The sequence below is a fragment of the Callithrix jacchus genome, chromosome 17 (assembly GCF_049354715.1).
Source record: "Callithrix jacchus isolate 240 chromosome 17, calJac240_pri, whole genome shotgun sequence".
In the NCBI taxonomy this organism is placed as follows: Eukaryota; Metazoa; Chordata; class Mammalia; order Primates; family Cebidae; genus Callithrix; species Callithrix jacchus.
In genome coordinates this window covers 79239148-79252919 of record NC_133518.1, presented here as the reverse complement: position 1 = coordinate 79252919, position 13772 = coordinate 79239148, and the positions used below count along the sequence as shown (strand labels likewise).

The window sequence follows — 13772 nt, the reverse complement described above, 5'->3', positions numbered from 1 at the left end:
CTAGTATTTCTGTTTATAAAATTTGACCCTTTCCTTAGGGTCTATATTTGGAGCTTTGTTATTTTCTTTTGGGGATATTACAATTTCCTGATTCTTTGTTATTCTTATTCTTGCATTGGTATTTGTGCAGTTGAGGAGATAGCCATGTTTTTAGGTTGTTAGGGTGTTTTGTTTGTTTGGCAGGGATAGACCTTTACTATTTCATTTAGCTTTTATTGCAGATAGGCCAACTTTAATGGCCATGGGCAGGCAGAGTTTGTTTTGGGCTCTCTAGATGGCTGGGACACTGCCTTTGCTTTCAATTTCGATGAGGCAGTTGGCTGGGCTTTTCTATTCAGTGAAAACAGCTGGTTGATCTCTGGCAATACAGTGGCCTGTGATTGGGCTGAGCCACAGGGTTATATTCTCTGGGTAGTTTTACTGTTTGAGTTCAGCAGTTCAACAGGGTTGCAGGAAAGGCTGTGATTAGGATGCTGTTTGGAATAGATGGGAGCAGCTGCTGTGTTCATTAGAAATGCTCAGTTGAGTTTTGTCTCTCTGTCCACGCAGGCTCTTGAGGTGAGCCATGAAGCTGGACTGAGTGCTGTTTAAACTCCTGGGTGTGTCAGATAGAGCCCGTGCTCTTTGTGGATTTGCTGTGATGATTGCCTTTCTCCCTGGATGCACGGTGTGATGCTGGTCCTGGAGGCTGGCTGTGTAGGGATTTAAGCTAGGTAGAACTGTGGATCACTTCTGCAAAGACTGGCTCAGCTTTTCAAGTCAGATGGATTATCAACTGATTGGGCACTGCTGCTGACAGGTACACAAAGCTAACACCATATCTGTGTCCTGTTTGCTTGAACTCCACCTCTTTTCTTTGCTTCTGCCTAATCCCAGTTGGTCTGGTGGTACCATTTTCTCCTGTGTTCCCTGTGAGGTAGGATAGGAGTGGGCTTTCTGGAAAGTGTCACAGAATGCTAGGGAAGATGGTCGTCGTCCTCTGGTTTTCTTTTTCCTCTGTAGAAACCCCAGTCTCTGGAGTATCCTCTCTCTGTGGCACTATGCTGACCTCTGGGAGGAGGAAGGGTGGCATAGCCAAAATAAGTCCCTTTCTCCTACCCTTTTCATGTGGGAAAAGTCCCATAAGCCACACAGGTGACCTCAGTTCTAGAGGATTTTGCCGAAGTGTTCATATCTGGATAGTTGTTGATAGAACTTTCTGTGGAGCATGGTGAAGCCTAAGTTGACCTATTCTTCCATTTTGAAGACATCCAACTAGGCGTTCCTGACACCCATTTTCTTTTTAATTCTAGTTATTCCTTGATATCCATCACTTCATATTGTCCTGATTCCTACTCTATTATATTAGTGCCTTTGCCTTTATTTCCTCTGTAAATCCTTGCCCTTGTCTGGGACTTATTCAACCCCAAGTCTTTGACTCTGTTTCTTTCTAACGCTGAGTGTCCTTTGGGAAATTTTCTGTTCTCTTGGATCATATTTTGCTTTTTTGCTCACATTTTTTTTGTTTGTTTGTTTTTTTGTTTTTCCAGTTTTAACTGTTTTCAGGGCTTAATCTCCTTGGACATTGGCTCTTTTGATGCCCCCTTGTTATATCAAATTCAGTGTATCTTAAAAGTTAACCTAGGCAGGAGAATTGCCTGAACCCAGGAGGTGGAGGTTGCGGTGAGCTGAGATCGTGCCATTGCACTCCAGCCTGGGTAACAAGAGCGAAACTCCGTCTCAAAAAAAAAAAATTAACCTAAAATTACCTGGAAACTCACTCCCCCGTTTCTTCCAGTGAGAACATAGTGCCAGGAACAGAGCAAATGCTCAGTAAATTCTGCTATTAACAGCACAGACTGTTTTATTTATCTTCCTCACGCGTTCCTCTAGTTTGTCTCATCTTGTTTTTTTCTTAGCTCTGTGTTTTCTAATTCAAGTATATTTTATATTCAGTAAAAGGTACAAATCTTACATTTGTTTTGAAAAATGCATGTACTGCTGTAACCAACACCCCATGAAAATATAGACCATTTCTGTAACCCTAGAAAATTCCATCTTCCCCTCTCCTAGAAATAACTTCTGATCCCAGTGAATAGAGACAAGTTTTCTTTAGAGCCTTAAAAAAATATGTTCAGACAACTTAACTTCATAGAATTCTTTAATTTTTGGAATTTATCTCTCAGCATTTTTTTTTTTTTTGAGATCCGTCTATGTTCTTTTAAAGTTCAGTGTTTGAGGTTTTTAGCTGCAGAGTAATATTTCATTGTATGATTATATCTCAATTTGTTTAGTCTCCTGTTGAGGGATACCTGGGCTGTTTCTAATTTGGGACTTTTTGTCTGTGACAGTCACACCCTGTCACCCAGCCTGGAATGCAGTGGCACGATCTTGGCCATTACCTATACCTCTTGGCTATAACTTCTGCCTCCAGGGTTCAAGCAATTTTCCTGCCTCAGCCTCTTGAGTAGCTGGGATTACAGGTGTGTGCCACCACGCCCAGCTAATTTTGTGTCTTTTTAGTAGAGATGGGGTTTCACCATGTTGGCCAGGCTGGTCTCCAACTCCTGACCTCAAGTGATCAGCCCACCTTGGCTTCCCAAAGTGCTGGGATTACGGGTTTGAGCCACCATGCCCAGCTAATTTTTTGTCTTTTTAGTAGAAATGGGGTTTCACCATGTTGCCCAGGCTGGTCTTGACCTCCTGGCCTCAAGTGATCAGCCCACCTTGGCTTCCCAAAGTGCTAGGATTACGGGTGTGAGCCACCACACCCGGCCATAGTTTGGGGCTATTTTGAATAAGGCTCTAATGAATCTTTATGTGGATATATGTATTCATTTTACTTGGATAAATCCCTTGGAGTAGGATTTCTGGATAATATGGTAAAGTATATGTAAATTTATTAAAAATAAAAATGCCAACGGTTTTTTATCAGTAATATATGTGAGTCCTGGTTGCTGTGCATCATTGCTAACGTTTGGTATTGGTTTTTTAGATTATAATTATTTATATGTATGTGTGGCGATATCCCATTATGATTTTAATTTGCATTTCCTGATGATAGTGATAGTGAACACTTTTCATATACTTATTGACTATTACATATTTTGTGAACTGGCTCTTCACATATATTACCCATTTTTTAAAAATTTGATTTTTTTTAATGAGTTGTGGGAGTTGTTTGTATATTTTGGATATAGGTTTTTGGATACACACATATATATATACACTTATACAGAAAGAAAGAGTGTGTATTTTCACCTAGCCTTTGGTTTTCTTATTTATTTCTTAATAGTTTCTTCTGATTTGCAAAAGCTTTAATTTTTAATGAAGTCTCACTGATTTTTTTAAAGACCAGATATTTGGGAATCCTAAGAAATCTTGCCACAAAGATCTTTTCTTATGTTTACTCCTATAACCTGTATATTTTTAGCTTATATATTTAGATCTGTCATTCATCTGAAATTAGTTTTTGTATATTGTGTGAGGTGGTGGTCAGGTATCTCTCTTCCCCCCCTCCCCCCGATTTGGATACTTAGCTTTTCCTCATCCTTTTGTTGAAAAGGATTTCTTTTTTTCTGAAGAGTTTCTGGTTGAAATTCACTTGACTGTGTAATTGTGGGTCTGTTTCTGCACTCTGCCATTAGAGATATCTGCCTGAACTCATTTTTCTTAAAGAGATAGCTCTCCGTTTACTGAGTCAGTGACCCAGTAGCAGTGAACATCCCGAGTGCTGAGACCATGGCCTCTAAATACAGATTCTCATTGAGCCAAACCAGGCTTCTTGGAGAAGTGTTTAATGTCCAGTCAGAGACAGGAATTCTACAATATGAACTCAAGTCACATTGCTATGGCAGAAACAAGGATACTTTCAGGGGCCTCTTAGTGGCCAAAAATAGGACATATTGAGCATACTCATGAATAATAGTTGAAATCCATTGGAACCCGTAATACATATTGTTTACAAATCCATTATGTCCACAATGATGCTACAGAATGACTGCTTTTGTCACCTTGGCCGTGTCTGTCTTCCTCTACCGTACCCACTTCCCACCTTGCTTATCTGTGGTAGTTGCTAACACTCCAGAATCGTTCTTCTGAAAACCGGTAAATGACAGGAAATAATACACATTTATCTTGCTTTTCCTTTTCAAAATAACAACCCTGCAGTCCATGGATCAGTTTTAACTTCACTAAGACAAATGGTGTATCTTTCTGGACAAGATGCAACAGGAAATCCAAGGAGTCCATCCACAGGAATCGAGCCTGAATGAAATCAAGTCTCTAGGTGCAGCTACCAATTTATAGGACATGTAGGGGTATAGGAACAATTCCATGAGAAAATCCAGAAGAAAACTCTTCTAATTTATCCAGCAAATACATGGGATTAAAAATGTGAGTAGAAATTAGAGGAGACTTAAGGTCCATGACCAAGTGGAATTTATGGAGCTGGTTTGCATCCTGATTTAGACAAACTCATTGTTAAAAAAAAAAAATGTAGTTTTGAGACAGTTGAGGAATATATTAGAAATACATTAATTTTTAAAGTGGCAATTTTATTATAGTTAAAAAAAAGTATCTGTTATACGTAAGTATTTACAGGAGAGATAAGATGTCTGGCATTCACTTTAAAATGCTTCAAGACAGATAAAATAGTCAAAATGTTGATATAGATGAAAAGGGTAATGAAAGTTTATTTTTCTGAACAGTCTCATGACTTTCCTTGTTTTAATAAAAAAATTTAAACATCAAAAACATGCATTTTGACCCTGAAGTGAAAGTTCTGGCTATGAAGAACTCTGAAAATCTGGCCGAGATCAGCTTCCTATCAATCGTATTAATGGGTTTTGCTGGCATTATCACTGCTGTGGAGAAATATTTTTATCTCATACTTCATTTCTAGTCTTATCTGAGAACCTTCCCTTGGGTGCTGGTGACTCCAGTGTGTAAAGCCAGAGCTTGGCATTTGTTGCCTGCTTTTACACAGCAGACTAGACATACTCTCTGTCCCAGCAGGGATTTAATTGCATTCATTCTTTGCACTCCTTCCTTGAAGACTGAAGGAAGATCAAGAAGAACATTGACACCCACCAGCTGTTTACTCTGAAGTAAGCAGTATGTAGATGAGATGGGTGCTCCGGGGCCCACCTCTGCTTCTTTTTTTTTTTTTTTTTTTTTTTAATTTTTTATTGGATTTTAGGTTTTGGGGTACATGAGCAGAGCATGTAAGATAGTTGCGTAGGAACACACATGGCAGTGTGCTTTTCTTTCCTTCTCCCCTTCACCCACATTTGGCATTTCTCCCCAGGCTATCCCTCCCCACCTCCCCCTCCCACTGGCCCTCCCCTTTTCCCCCCAATAGACCCCAGTGTTTAGTACTCCCCTTTCTGTGTCCATGTGTTCTCATTTTTCATCACCCGCCTATGAGTGAGAATATGCGGTGTTTCATTTTCTGTTCTTGTGTCAGTTTGCTGAGGATGACGTTCTCCAGATTCATCCACGTCCCTACAAACGACACAAACTCATCATTTCTGATTGCTGCATAATATTCCATGGTGTATATGTGCCACATTTTTCCAATCCAGTCTATTATCAGTGGGCATTTGGGTTGATTCCAGGTCTTTGCTATTGTAAACAGTGCTGCAATGAACATTCGTGTACATGTGTCCTTATAGTAGAACGATTTATAGTCTTTTGGATATATGCCCAGTACTGGGATTGCTGGGTCAAATGGAATTTCTATTTCTAAGGCCTTGAGGAATCGCCACACTGTCTTCCACAATGGTTGAACTAATTTACACTCCCACCAACAGTGTAAAAGTGTTCCTTTTTCTCCACATCCTCTCCAGCATCTGTTGTCTCCAGATTTTTTAATGATCATCAGAGAGATGCAAATCAAAACCACATTGAGATACCATCTCACGCCAGTTAGAATGGCCACCTCTGCTTCTTAAAGAACCATAGCTTTCTCTGCTGCTCACAGCGCTGAACGCCACCGGTACTCAGCCCCTTTACCTTTGACCATCTCCGTGACATGTCACAAAGTCATCAGGGACCCCAAATGAAAAACCTGTTCTCTTGCAGCAAATGTTTAGCAGATACTATGTTTTCAAGCCCTTCTGCTCTGTCCACGGCTCCCAGATGCCAAGTGCTGATTCATAGCCTGCACGGGTGATGCATTGTAACTCTGAGGAGAATGCCTGCTGGTGCAGTGCACACGCTGTAATAATTGCTTTGCTGCGCTATGTACCATTGATGATGTGGGTTATCAGACCTTGTCATTTGATAAGGAAATTTTGACAGTAACTCATTGTACTTTCAAGTGTGTTTCTTTTCAGCCTTGAAACTCGGTTTTGTTTTTGTTTTTATAAGCGTCTTAGCAGTTGTGTGAGATTTATACCTTTTTTTTGCCACAGGGAGTATAACTTTGAATGATGTGTATCTTTTTGGTGTGTCTCTGCTTGTAGTGATGAAATTAGTTCACTTTTGCAGTCTGATAACAATTTGATGAGAATTTTGCATTTGTCAGGAGGACTGGATTGTTCTGCTGGAAGTGACAAGGTGCACTGCGTGGAACAGATACCGAAACCCGTGTGGCTGTGCGCAGCTGAGCTTCCATTCAGTTGCTGGTCTGGACTAGGGACAAGTAGATTGCAGGTCCAATAAAATACAGCTTTTAATACGCATCAGACACACGAGGCTTCCTCACTGCGCTTTTCCCCATCTGCTCGTATAAAATGTTTATCTTTGAAAATTCACTTTTTTTTTTAAAGGAACATCGAATTTATGATGCTCTGCTGGTGCCAAGGTTCCCGCTTATCATTTAGGTGATAACATTATTTCACGTTTGTGAATTCAGAGGCTAACGCTATACGACAGCATAAAAATGTCAATTTAAATGTGAACAACACCACCGAAATGTGCAAATGTATTTGTCGTAATGGACTGTGTCAGACTAAACTTTGGTGAAGACCAGCCATACTGTTAATACGAGGGTTGCAGAGACAAAGGAACGGCACCTGGTGATTTCTAAATTTCACATTTCTGAAAATTATACCGAATCTTAGATTTTTGAGCTGCATTGTTGAGACCACGCAGTTGCTAGTAGAGCCACTGATAGGCCAGGCCCCTGGGTCCACTGTGGTCCTTGGTCATGCACGGAAGACTGCCTTCAAACGAGAATCTGGGGCAGCTCTTGTCAGTCCTCAGACCCCGTGAAGCCGGCCCATGCAAGACGGTGTTTCTCAGGCTGTGGTTTGGAACGTCTGCATTGAGATCACGTGGGGGAACTTCTCTAACGGGTACTTTCTTAAGCCCTATCCCCGACTGCTTAGCAGACTCTCTGGGAGTGAGGCCTGGAAACCTGTATTTTCAACAGCTTTCCTCAGTGGATCTGGCACGGTTGAAGTACTGCCTAGGGTTTATTCAGCATAGAGCCAGAGTGCCTCTCTGTTTGGTTCATAGGACACATTTCTGTACTTTATGATGAGTTTTTTTTTTCTTTTTCTTTTTTACCCTCAGGACTTGTCAGTCACATCTGTAACCTACTCACTGAAACTGCCACACTGTGCTTAGATGTGGACAATAAAACCAACAACGAGATGGCAGCGGCACTGCTCTTCTCCCTGCTGGAAATTTTGCACAGCATGCTGACCTATACCTCCGGGATTGTGAGGTTGGCTTTGCAGGTAGAGAATCCGTTTTCCTGTGTCTGGAGCAGCCCTACGCCATGCCATGCTTCCCTTTCATTCTATTCTTCATCTTCTTTTAATGTATTTTTACTTATTTTAAAGAACACATCACTCTGTGGAGAGTGTCTTCCAAACAGTCGTCTTTGGGTGACCAACGTCAAGAACAGAGAATTTGGTCAGAATCTTCAGGGAAAGAAGGAGAGGCCTGCTAAGCGAAGACTTAGCGAGCATTAGGTGGGAAAGCACTCCTGACCCAGGAGAGCATTTCCCTTAGGCACACCCGAGGTTAGCCAAGCCGTGTGCAGCCGTTCACGTCCCGACGTGGCTCTCCAGTTCCCCTTCTGCAGGGCAGGTCAGCTTTCTAGGAATAATGGATTGGGGTTTATGTACATACTCGTGTATGTGTGTTTGTAGGTACATAGACATACTTACGTAACTCATAAGCTGACTTGCTTTCCCTTATGACTGAGACCGTGGAATTGTGAGATGGTCCTGAGGACTAGAGCTGTACTCAGTGGCTACGGAAAAAGCCAGTTAGCCATGAACTGTCATCTGTATTTACTTAGCATCGTGCTCTAAGGCAGGAAGGAGGTGTGGTTTTACAGAGCACCTTCCTGTGCCTGTTTCAGTTAATGCTCTAACCAATTGACTCAGCTGATATTTAGATCAAGTGAAAGTGACAGGGCCAATGTGAATTTATTGTTGTATTTAAAATCCCAATACAATTGGCAAGAGATGTCTATCAGATGGCAGCGTCCTAGCTTGGATAGATGCAGAAGCTAAAGTTGAAACCAAACTGTTTTCATACTTTGCCAAGTCACGTGGCAGAGCCAAGAATAAATCCCAGACCCTTGGATAGTCTGTTGTTCATGGTTATGACGAATGACAGCTTTTATCCACAGCTAAGCTGCTCAAGTGTTGAGCTTGTCTCACATGATTTAAGAAACCATTCCAAGATCCCCTCAACAAATATTGTTAGTTACCAAGTGTTTAACCCAAACTGTAAAGCCAGTAGACTAATTAAAACGCCATTGTCTTTGAATTACCTGGTGGCTTTTATTTCCTCATTTATAATAATTCCAAATTAATAGCAAAGCACTGTTGAATACTTAAATAATCCGGAATGGCATATTTCTCCTTTCCTGTCTCCTCTGGTAAGTTTCTCTTCAGAGAATACTGTTATTTGGGTTTCCATAGTCGTTGATTCTGTAACCCTTTGAGACGTAGTTGGTAGCTTTCTTGCAGGATGCCTGATGATAATCTGTAAAAGACTGTCTTGTAAACTGTAGACCAGAAAAAAAAAAAAGGATCAGAAGTTAAAAATTTTCAGAACAATATAAATTCTTTTTTTTTTTTTTTTTTTTGAGACGGAGTTTCGCTCTTGTCGCCCAGGCTGGAGTGCAAAGGCGCGATCTCGGCTCACCGCAACCTCCGCCTCCTGGGTTCAGGCAATTCTCCTGCCTCAGCCTCCCGAGTAGCTGGGATTACAGGCACGCACTACCGTGCCCAGCTAAATTTTTTGTATTTTTAGTAGAGACGGGGTTTCACCATGTTGACCAGGATGGTCTCGATCTCTCGACCTCGTGATCCATCCATCTCGGCCTCCCAAAGTGCTGGGATTACAGGCTTGAGCCACCGCTCCCGGCCAGAAATTCTTTTTTTTACTGCAAGAGATGAGGTAGATATTTAGGGATGTTTTAAAAGCAAACCTCTTAATACACAGTATTTTTGTATTAATTGAATTTTCTGTTTCCAACTTTCCATTTTCCTGGTGGACCGCTCTTTCTGTTTTCATAGTCTTCAACAGCACTGTACATTTCACTGCTGTCCTCTCTCTAAATCATCCCTCATACTATCTGCTGTGTGTTGCTTTTGGCTTTGACCACCGACTTTGATGTGTCAATATGAAGGAGGGGGAGTCCTTGAGGCTGAATTAGGTGAAGGAGTTGGGAAAAGAAATGGAACGTGAATCAAAGACATACCTGCCGTGAAACACGGAGCCATAAGTACTTCCCAAAACTCTAACTCACCCCCTCCATTTATAGACATCTTCTCACACTGGGGATTCTTCTGCACTTAAAACCTATATCTATGTCTGATAGCAGCTTCTTTGAGCAGAAGAATTGAGAGAGGCCAGCGTCTAAAATTATAATGATGCTTAGATTCATAAAGCACTTTTCCAGGGAGGAGAGTGGTGCGATGCAAGCATGTGTCCCGGGGAGCGGAGGCAGGCATGTATGAGTCTCCATCAGAAGTTCATTCCCTACACACTTCCTTCCCTTGATTTAGAACTGGTCCCTGCTCACCCCTGAATGTTATGTGTGAAAGATATGGAGGCAGAGACAAAGTGCCTGAGACTCACTGGTGTGGTGGGAACACGTGGGCCATGCAGGCTGGAATGCTTTAGATTCAAAGCCCAGACACACCTCTATACCACTCTCCACCCTGTATGACCTTGGGCAGGTCACTGCACCTGAGTGTCAGTTTCCTCATCTGCAAAGTAGGTGTGATCACTGCTCTGCAGGGTGGCTGGGAGACTTCAATGGGAGAATAAAATATATGTAATTATATATAAATATAAAGTGGCGTACATATACCTGGCCCAGTGAAGGTGGCCAAGAAGTGTTTTCTTATCATCAATGCAACAAGAAGAAAGGTGCTTCCTTTCTTGTTACAGGGGCCTCCTGTGGGTCCTGAATGTCTCATTTCTGTGTTCTGGTGCCTGGAGCAGCAGTCCGTTCATATTTACTGACGGACTCCTAGCAGGCTCATGAGTTACTTTCCACAGAGGAGCCTACCATAGGCTCCTGTAATTTCAGCAGGAATCAAGAGAGAAAGGCTGTTGGTTCTTGCAGTTTAATAGGGAAACTGTCAATGTACAAATAACGAAGCAGGTCTTCATCTTACTGCTTGTGTGAAAACGCAGCAATTGAAACGTGTTTGATGCTGTTCAGCGGATAATGGGACGGGGGACTGAACCCAGCACTGAGATTACAGAGGGCTTTTCTGGGGAAGAGAAATCTTTATTATTATAATTCAGGTCACCTGACTTTCCCATCTGGACCTTGTTTATCCTTTCTGAGGTGGCGTGGGGAAGCTCCTTACATCAGCCGCCCGATAGTAGGGCCGTTATGCTGCTCTCAGTTTGCAGATGTGTCCGCGTTGTTGAAAGGCTGTGATGAGACTACTGAGGCTTCCTTCCTCTCACACACATACAGGCTGTCTATTTTGGGGGGCTATTTTTAGCATGTCTTACAATTATCCAACTTGATTCCTTCACGGCCTTCCCCTTGTTGACCTTCACCATGAACCACCCTCTGTCTGGTTGTTGAAAGCAGATGAGATTTCTCTGTCACAGCCCATCGTCCTCATAGTTTCTCCCTTCCTTTGAAAAACTTGAGTGGCACCTCGTTATCTGTAACTCTGACTCCTTGCCAAGGCATTTGAGGCTTTGTGCAGTCCAGCCCCAGGGTGCCTCCCCAGCTCATCTGCCTGAGCTCCGTGCTCCCATACCCCAAGCAGACCGTTGCACTGCCATCTTGTAAATGGATGCTGTGCTTGGCACGCCTGTGCCTTTCCTCATGAACTGTGCCACGTGTGAAATACCCACACTCCATGACTTCTAGTGGACCCACCGTCCAGATGGTGAAGTCAACTGTGACATCATCCTCTCCTTCACCCAAACTTTATTTCCACCTCTACTGTGGCAGTTCTCATATTCTGCCGTAGCACGGTTATATGGAGCTTGTTGTCCTTTCAGCTAAACCCTGAGATCCTAGAGAGTGGGAACTGAATCATTCATCTTTGTGTTGCGAACGTGTAGCGTGATGGTGTCTGGGGAGCACAGAGGCTGCTGGATTGAATTGTTCCAAGCCACACCATTGACAGTTATTCTCCAGTGTGTGCTAAGACCTGCTGGAGTCATAAGGCAGGAACTGGGCTGGGCGTGGTGGCTCATGTTTGCAATTGCAGCACTTTGGGAGGCCCAGGCAGGCGGATCATGTGAGGTCAGGAGTTCAAGATCAGCCCGGCCAACATGGTGAAACCTTGTCTCTACTAAAAATAATAAATAATAATAATAATAATAAATTAGCCGGGTGTGGTGGTACATGCCTGTACTACCAGCTGGGAGCCTCGGGAGTCTGAGGCAGGAGAATCACTTGAACCTGGGAGGCAGAGGTTGCAGTGAGCCAAGATCATGCCACTACACTCCAGCCTGAGTGCCAGAGTGAGACTCCATCTCAAAAAATAAAAATAAAGGCCTGGCGTGGTGGCTGACACCAGTAATCCCAGCACTTTGGGAGGCTAAGGCGGGCAGATCACAAGGTCTGGAATTTGAGACCAGCCTGCCCAACATGGTAAAACCCTGTCTCTACTAAAAGTACAAAAAATTAGCCAGGTGTGGTGGAGGGTACCTGTAATTCCAGCTACTCAGGAGGCTGAGGCGGGAGAATTGCTTGAACCCAGAAGGCAGAGGTTGCAGTGAGCTGAGATCGTGCCACTGCACTCAGGCCTGGACAACAGAGTGAGGCTCCATCTCCGAATAAATAAGACTGGAACTACTTGAGAAATTAGCTGTCTCTTGTTCTTTACAGATGCCTTATCTCTATGTTTATTTAGCAGACCTCTGTTGATTGCCTACTTCTGTGCACTAGATTCATGTGGCAATGTTAGAAGTAAGAGAATGGTATTACACCTGGCCTTTTTTTTTTTTTTTTTCTTAAAAAAACACTGACAAGTTAGCTGTATTCTGTAATCTCATTTTAGGTAATGCTGTATTGCCATTTAATGTTAAATATGTCTCAGAAGTTGACAGGTGGCCTGCCTTGGCCTTCCAAAGTGCTGGAATTACAAGCATGAGCCACCACACCCAGCCCAGTTCCTGTCTTATACCCCCAGCGGGTTTTAGGACACACTGGAGCATCACCATCAATGGTGTGGCTCGGATCCATTCAACACTCACTGTGCCCCCAAACACCATCACGGTGCGTGTTTGCAATGCAGAGATGGATATTATTCCGTCTCTGCTCTCTAGAATCTCATGGTTTAACTAAAAGGATGACAGGTTCCAAAGGAATGCCAGCTTCTTTAGTTATATATGCTTAAGGCTATTAAATATATATTTCTACCTGAAGTTCTTCAGTGAAATGAACACTTGTATAGCTAGTAGCTTGCACACTGTGACCCCTAGAATGCCCCATAGACCAAAGCTGAACTCAAGATCTGCCTCCCAAATCCATTTCCCTGCCAGCAAGCCCTTCCCCGCTCACCCTGCCATGCAACCCAGAAACCTGGGATGCATTCTTGAAATTTCCCTCTTTTTGCTGTCCCACATCTAATCTGTCAACAAATCATGTAGATTTTACTAGAAATATCAAACCCATCAGGTTGCTTCTCTCAACCCTGCCGCTGCCACCCTAGCCCAGGCTGGCACCCTCTCACCTGGGCTGTAACAGCTGAGGGCTTGCTGGGAGTGGGGTGAGTTCACACAGCAGTGACAGAAGAGAGTGCGCTCTGGAAAGGGCTCAGTGGGACCAGAGGCCAGGGCGGAGGACCTGGATGGCGCAGACAGTCATGGCGTCACGTCAGGGACACAGGCCCCACGCACGATGCCCACAGAGGGCTGCACGCCCAGGAGTCAGTAGCTGACACGAGGGACTGTGATGCTGGAGAATTGGAGAGAGGCAGAGAGGCGAGGCAGCCTGGGCATCTGCATTTGATTGTGGGGGCGTCAGCGCTCACTGCTGCATCCAGGCCGGTGTCCCTGTGCTGCACAGAGTCTCCTTTATGGGGGTGTCAGTGCTCACTGCTGTACCCAGGCCGGTGTCCCTGTGCTGCACACAGTCTCCTTTATGGGGGTGTCAGTGCTCACTGCTGCATCCAGGCCGGTGTCCCTGTGCTGCACGGAGTCTCCTTTATGGGGGTGTCAGTGCTCACCGCTGCATCCAGGCCGGTGTCCCTGTGCTGCACACAGTCTCCTTTATGGGGGTGTCAGTGCTCACTGCTGTACCCAGGCCGGTGTCCCTGTGCTGCACGGAGTCTCCTTTATGGGGGTGTCAGTGCTCACCGCTGTACCCAGGCCGGTGTCCCTGTGCTGCACAC

The 13772-nt window shown here is 43.8% G+C and overlaps 1 protein-coding gene across 19 annotated transcripts in view; it reads left to right on the top strand.

Annotated features, from left to right (window-relative positions):
- Window positions 1-13772, top strand: part of ULK4 (unc-51 like kinase 4) — a 677547-nt gene that overhangs the window by 468225 nt on the left and 195550 nt on the right. For 15 of the 19 annotated variants that reach the window (XR_013528778.1, XR_013528777.1, XM_078354734.1 and 12 more), the window contains one exon: window positions 7501-7667. The exons of the other annotated variants lie outside the window; for them this stretch is intronic. Coding sequence is in view for 13 of the 15 variants with exons in the window: in XM_078354734.1 (XP_078210860.1) it covers window positions 7501-7667 (167 nt within the window). In the remaining 2 variants the exon portion in view is untranslated. The remainder of the gene's footprint in view (window positions 1-7500; window positions 7668-13772) is intronic. 19 annotated transcript variants of the gene reach the window in all.